The sequence below is a fragment of the Micrasema longulum genome, unplaced genomic scaffold (assembly GCF_059751315.1).
Source record: "Micrasema longulum isolate JH-2025_06_02 unplaced genomic scaffold, ASM5975131v1 h1tg000224l, whole genome shotgun sequence".
NCBI classification, from domain to species: domain Eukaryota; kingdom Metazoa; phylum Arthropoda; class Insecta; order Trichoptera; family Brachycentridae; genus Micrasema; species Micrasema longulum.
The window spans coordinates 1,449,067-1,456,102 of record NW_028277429.1 but is presented as its reverse complement, the minus strand read 5'-3'; the positions used below and the strand labels follow the sequence as shown (position 1 = coordinate 1,456,102).

Sequence of the window (7,036 nt, the reverse complement as noted above, 5' to 3'; positions counted from 1 at the left end):
ATTAAATGCTGCAAATGCCCAGTTGCATTCCATTGGCAGCACTACTGACTAGTCCAACTCGTTAGCGTCCATGTAGCGAACCCCGGGTTCCTAATGTGATCACACTTATAACTGTGGGATCATAGCAGATAACGAGAGGATGAAAGGCGAGTTTCTGGCGCCTCCAAACCAGAACCAACCAACCAGAAACCACTTTGGTCATATTTGAGATGCGTTCGCTGTAGTGATCGCCAACGTCAGGGGGACTGATAAGGCACCGCAAGAAGAAGATAATGATTATAATGAAAATAAAAAGATGGGATAATAAAGAAGATAAAACTTCATTATAGTTACAATAAAACATCTCGCATAGAAGGCAAACGCACGGACCATTTGATTACGAGGCGGACAATAAAATTTGTGAGAGTAAAACTATACAACCAGACAATACTAGTTATAATCATCTGTTTCTGCCCAAAATCTATTTCACCATTTGTTGGCTAATATAAAATAAACAAGCAAACTAATGTTCGGAAAATATTTATCATAATAATTCTTTGATTATTTACAATGTATTGACAAGATTTTTTTTGGAAAAGTTTTACAACTAACGCTTCTTCTTCTTTTTGTTCCCAGGGGGCCCTCGGCTGCGAGGTTTGGAAGGTGTCGTGTCGATGGTTGCCTATAAAATATTTTACAATCAAAATACTATCATTTCAAAACAATTTAAAGTTTATTCTTTTATAAATACTAATTGACATTGTTCGGTTTCAAAATGCAACCGTTCCTCAAGCGAGGCATAAATAAACTACCTTAACTAAATATAAAATGTATACTTGAAGCACCAACTTTGTAGATATTCATTATCTTAATTCAAATAAAAATTAAATAACTTTGTTTTTTTTAACTAAATATTTATTTGATCACCGACCGATATTGAAGCTACACTTATCAAGGCACGATTTAGTAATGAATATTATCTAATAATTCATATTCAGTAGACGCTGTCAAAATTATAAATTAGGGTAGTAATCAACAACATCAGCTGTCTCTCGTTCTCCCCCTTAAGTTTCCACGTCTCCCTATCCTGAGCCCACCGCTTCCTGCAACCCGTCTCATGTCACCAGACTACCTCGTCCGAGGCTCGCTGACACTTCTTTTCCCTTCTTCTCGTTCTGCCTATATGACCAGCCCAGCTCCATTTCTGGTTGGCAACCCTGTGGACTACGCCGGTGACCTTTGATCTCGCTCTTATCCGTGTGTTGGTTCTTCTGTCTCTCAATTTTGATAATATTAGTTAATGAATAAAGCTCGCTTAGCTTCAAAATCGGTGGGTAAATAAATAAATATTACATGGTTAAAACAAAAAGCTTTTTAAATAAAATATAAATAAAAAAACCTATTATAATTTTTATTAGAAAGATGTCTCGAATTAGATAAGAATTAATAGAAAATGTGAAAATCTATGCCTTAATTTACAGGGCTTATGACCTTTATAATACAATCATAATTTTTTATTTATTATATAATAATAATATTAATAAATAAGGCCACATTTTTTTTTTTCACTTTCATATTTCCCTCTCTAAACAAAAGCAACTGGCTCCATTAAAGAGATAGAAACGTGAAGTATATTATGTAAAATGGCGGCCTCCGTGGTGCAATGGCTGAGATGCTCGACTTGTGCGCGGAAGGTTCCGGTTCAATTCCCGGTGAGAATGCAAAAATTTAATGTGTTTTTCAAAAGCCTGGGTGTTCAGCGCTGTAATTCACCGCTACAATTGGGCCTCCTGGTCTGCTGTGATGCAAAAATAAATTATACGTTGATTAATTATCTTAATGAGATTTTTTAACTTTATATTTTAAATCATTCAATTTTTCTATTCAAACCTAAGTTTATTTTTTCATAAAAAGAAACAATATTAGTCCGCTTATTGTCTCGTAAGTTTCGAGACAAGTAGCGAACGCCATATGCTCGATTTAATGAGCGGACATGGGATAAGAAGTAAAATACATTTGCCATGGAAAATCTGTCGTTTTGTTTAGTAAAACAAACAGGGCCTATTGTGATGAATGGTAAAATTCTTCTTTCTTCTTCCACATCCGCTCCCGAGTGGAACGTGTGAACTTTACCAGATGCATCCGGGAGACCCTTTTGAAGCATTGCGTAGAAGAGGCAACTCGGGTAGTGGTAAAATACCTTTCCATAAATCTGTAGTAAATCTCCTTTAGTATTCCTGTTCTGCGCGGAGGGCTTGCTGACAGCCTTGTTGAACACGAATTTCTTCCTCGCGGTGGAGGCCCCCAGAGCGTTCTTGCCGACCCCCCGCTGAGCTGCGTACTTCCTGTCCAGCGCCGCTTGTCGCTTCTTCTCTGCAAGCAACACCGCATAGTTGCGCGCCTCATTTTTCGGGGGGCGAGCTCCTGCGAGAACTCTGTATTAATGCCTATTCATGTAGTATAATGCCAAAGTACTATTAGGTAAAGTACAATTAACTCGAACTTACAAGAAACACAATACGTGTTGTACTGCTTCACATATTTCATTCTTAAGTTTATTCATTGAAAGTTTATCCTGAGATAGATCAAAACATGTCAAAGGATGAAATCAGTAAGAAACATTGAATGGCTCCCCTGCACAATCAGCTAGTAGATACTTGGCACCACTTTATTTCAATATCACAGAATTAATGCCCAAGTTTCATGATTTTTTTTTAATATACACTTTTAAGTTTGTAAGTGAAAATTCTTGATGGAAGTTCATTGTAATTTTTTATAGAAATAAAAGACGAGTGAAACTTTATCCACAAATTTGGAATATCCAGTGACCGGTTTCATCGCTTTTGATGACCAGTCTCGAAGATGTCGCGAAAGCGATGAAACTAGTCACTGGATATTCCAAATTTGTGGATTAAAGTATCACTCGTCTTTTATTTCTATAATAAATCTACATAAAAAGCTTTTAAAAATTGTTTTATTTTGACACAAACTTTTAAGGTTTCTTGTTTTTAAAAGCCCGGACATCTTTGTTGCAAGCTCTTAACTCTAAACAATTTAATTTGTGTGATATGTCAGGATTTGTAGAAACAACAAGGACAAGAGCCTCAATACAGTTTCAAGAGACAACAAATATGAAAAATCTATAAAATATTGCTCATTTAATTTTGTGTAGAATGCGTAGTTTTTAAGTGTGTAAAATATTTTGTGTTGATTGTATACCAAAGAGACCTAAAAAGGTTTTTAGTATTTACAAATACTAAAGTAATGGTTTTATGCTGCATACAGTATTTTATCAGCAAAAAATTCCAACACTTTCAGCTCAAGAATCACGAGAAGAGCTTAGAAATTTATTTATTTACAGTTCCATGAACCTTTTACATAATTACAATAAAACCAGTGAAAAAAAATAAAACAAAAAATAGCATAATAATAAAAAATAACAAAAACACCGAGTAAAGTATACAATGGTAAACAGTATTCATACATAAAAAAAGAAATATTACTTCTGTATAATATATTAATATTTACCTATATAAAAGAAAGGTAAGTGAAAGAAAATAGCAGTTTTAAAAAATAGGAAGAGAAGAAAAAAAGAGAAAAAAAAAAGAAAATGCTTTAAAAGGAAAGTTTAAAAGTTTACTTCATGGTTTATATAAATATTAATACTATACAATAATAAATTTAAAAAATATTTATAGACACACAAGAGTAAAGAGTTAAAACAAAAGTGTAGAACTAATCATTACTTGAATTTTTAATTGTTAATTCTTTTTCAAAACACAGGACTTGATCATCAGTGGCGTGGTATAAAATAAATCTAAATCATCACTTTATTGATTTACATGTCGCTGCATGCGAATAATTGGAGAATTCAATGAATAATTAGTACCATGATGATGACTGTAAAACAAAAAAATTACTCTTGTTGGTCTATGTGGAATACGAAAGTTTATTTAAGTTCTAGGCAATCTATTTTATTATTTAATAATTTATAAATAAACAAGAGGTCAATAATTGTCCTCCTGCTTGACAGTAATGGTAAATTAAAATTAGTCATCAGGGATTTATAATTTATTTCTGTAACAGGTAGACCTAATTTAAATTGAATGTATCTTAAAAACTGTTTTGTACTCGTTCAAGATCATATGAGTTGCAGTAATAAGCGGGACTCCAAACTGCAGATGCATACTTTAGCTGATGATGCAAATCCTAGACAAGTCGTAAGATCCAGTAACCCTACGCTGAAATAAATATTGAGCCATAAGGGTTCGAAAGGAGACGGGGCTCACCCAGGCTGACGGCGAGCGCCACGCCGGCCTCCTGCTGCTCGCGGCGATCGAAGCCGGTGACGCCGAACTTGATGACCTCGCGCCGCGCGCGCTGAATGTCGATGCCCTTCCGCGTGTCCCGCGGAGCCTCGGCCGACTCCTCAGTCCGCTCTACTTTTCTCTTCGGCTTGTGGCTTTTGTAGGATATTACTTTAAATCCCGAGGAGGCGTCCTTCATCATCGACGCGCATTTCGTGGGTACGAAATGAGCTTCCATATTTCAAATTAATTTAAATAACATGAATTCAACGTATAACCTAGTTCACCTACACTGGTAAATGATCAAAATAATACGAAAAATTCAAAAAATGTCACCACGAAACACACATGCATTTTTGACAGTTTTCAAAATGTATCAAATGTTGCCATTTGCAATCATCGCGTTGTCTATGATTTAATGATTTTGACGTAATGACCATAGAAAATGAAGTCATAAAAGTGGTAATTTGTTGAATATAAAACATAACCTTAAAAAAATTGATTACCCTGATTTCCTATCCACACTACAAAATGTCCCAAAGTTTACTAAATATCTCAAATCCTTTTACGGTGCTTACTAGATTCAAACACTGTAAACGCTATGTAGCTCCCGGTGGAGTAAAATACCCTGGCGGCATAACTTACTTCCCTAGGTAATTGATTTTAAAGTGTCAGCTAAAATAATGTCTACCAGAAATATTCCCTAAATACTCTCTTTAATATTAAATAGTATGTATTTTTCTTCAATAAACTTGATTAATTCGTAAGCAATATATTGTTTATAATGTTAAGTTTTTTTTTTTACTGAGAAACTATTCTATCATTCAGATATCCCGATGAGAAGGATCCGGAGGTGATACCGTCAAAACTGTTCCGAGTAGAGAGAACAAAGTCACTTCGCGGCGTCCCCAAGACCGTTCGCCTCATACTGGAACACTTTAAGATCGGTTTTCAGGTTAGCTACCACATACTTATGCTAGTCTCGGCATGAGCTTTTGTCTGACTATTCATCCATGATAGAAAAAAGTGAAAATCAAATTTAATAGCGTGATAATCAATTATGTGAATCATCATTACAGTTGAATTTATGTTGTGATGATAAAAATATTTCTATCATATAGGAAAACCATGTCTACTATTAGGAAAAATCGTCCTGGCTTACACGGATCTAAATTCTAACAAGTCAGGACATGAATATTAAAAAAACTAATACTGGAAATAACAAACAATTTTTTATATTTTTTATTATTTACATATTATGATATTTATGCATTTTATACTTAACGGTGGAGAAACAGCATTATTGATTATTAAATTGCAAGATTCTTTAATAAACCGAACGTCAATAGTTTCAATGAGCTCTTCTTAAAATTTTACTTTGTGAATGAAAATTCAATTTGAAACAAAAAAACAGAAGTGCAAATATAAAGTTATATTACTTAGTTTAAATTTTTATAACTTTTCAAAAGTTATTTGAGTTCAGTGACATTATTATTTTGACTTCGCAAACATAGAACATTTAAATAGAAATTAACAATTGTAATGAAATTTCAGTACATGATACACACCATGTTTTTGTAGTAGTTGCTGCCTCCATGGTGTAATGGCTAAGACACACAATTCGCACACGGAAGGTTCCGGGTTCTATTCCCGGTAAGAACACAAAAATTAAATGTTTTTTTTCTGAAGCTCGGGTGTCCTGTGCTGAAATGCACAACTATATGGGTCTTCTGGCGTGTTGTGGTGCAAAAAAAACTAATCTAAGACAGTATCACTAATGTTTAAAGCATTAACTTTGTAAAATAAATAAAACAACTTTGTTTTTAACCACTAATTTTATTTTTTTAAATTTCACCGACCGGTTTCAAAGCAAACAAGCTTCTTCGTCAAGGTTTACGTAACTAATGAATTATTTCCTATTTTATTTTTATCATGTCAACTAAATACTACACGTGGACCTAATAAATCAAGTCTTTTTTTCCTTACAGGGGTGGTAATTTGATATCAATATTTTCATATTATATCAAATTACCACCCTTACAGGAGAGGACTAAAAGAAATATTGTTTATTTTGCTATGAATTATTTTTTTCTTATTATGAATCGCTTTTTTAATTTCTAAGTTGTCCAATTTTAATATTTTGTTTTCAGCATAAAGTACTTTTAATCCAGTATCTTTATTGAAGTTATTAACTTTGTGGTCAAACATTTTATTCAATGTCATCACTTTTCGAAGTCTACCGGTTTTGGGACATAGTCGTCTCTTCCTCGGGAAGGTACAACTGATGGTACATCTCGAAACCGGTAGATGCAAAAAAGTAAGTGGTTATATCCAATTATTTACATAACATTCAATAATATAGTATCATTTACTTGCAGGATACTCGTGTCACCATAGTAAAGAATATTCCGGAAAATAACAATCGCCTGTGGAAAATCAAGCATTTGGTGAGAATAGATCCCATCGTTTTCCCCCACGGAGAGCCTACGGCTGAGGACGTGAACTACACGCGGCTGCTGGAGAACGGAGAGTGCCTGGTGACGCGGAGGCTGGGGGGCGGGGATGGAGCGGACTCTCTAGAGGCGCGGCTGGCTGCGCGGGAGGCCCTGCTCGCGCAACCCGCCCGCCTCACGCGGGAGCGCATCGAGAAAGACTGCCGCAACAAGTGGGACAATCCCTTATCCGGGGGCTACTGATCGCTCTAATCTTTATTGTTAGTCTTGCATAAATATATATATCTATTCGTTCAA

The 7,036-nt window shown here is 34.9% G+C and overlaps 2 protein-coding genes across 2 annotated transcripts; one reads left to right on the top strand and one right to left on the bottom strand.

The window, feature by feature from the left end:
- Positions 1-502: 502 nt before the first annotated feature.
- Positions 503-4,696, bottom strand: LOC148283557 (uncharacterized). The gene is made up of 3 exons (XM_088243691.1): positions 4,269-4,696; positions 2,180-2,403; positions 503-661 (listed from the first exon to the last, which is right to left on the bottom strand). The coding sequence occupies exons 1-3, from the start codon at positions 4,522-4,524 to the stop codon at positions 587-589; spliced, it is 555 nt and encodes a 184-aa protein (XP_088099817.1). The 5' UTR covers positions 4,525-4,696; the 3' UTR covers positions 503-586.
- A 10-nt stretch (positions 4,697-4,706) lies between these two features.
- mRpL30 (mitochondrial ribosomal protein L30) lies at positions 4,707-7,036 on the top strand. The gene is made up of 3 exons (XM_088243690.1): positions 4,707-4,939; positions 5,115-5,241; positions 6,665-7,036. Exons 1-3 carry the CDS (start codon positions 4,818-4,820, stop codon positions 6,980-6,982), a joined length of 567 nt encoding a protein of 188 aa, XP_088099816.1. The 5' UTR covers positions 4,707-4,817; the 3' UTR covers positions 6,983-7,036.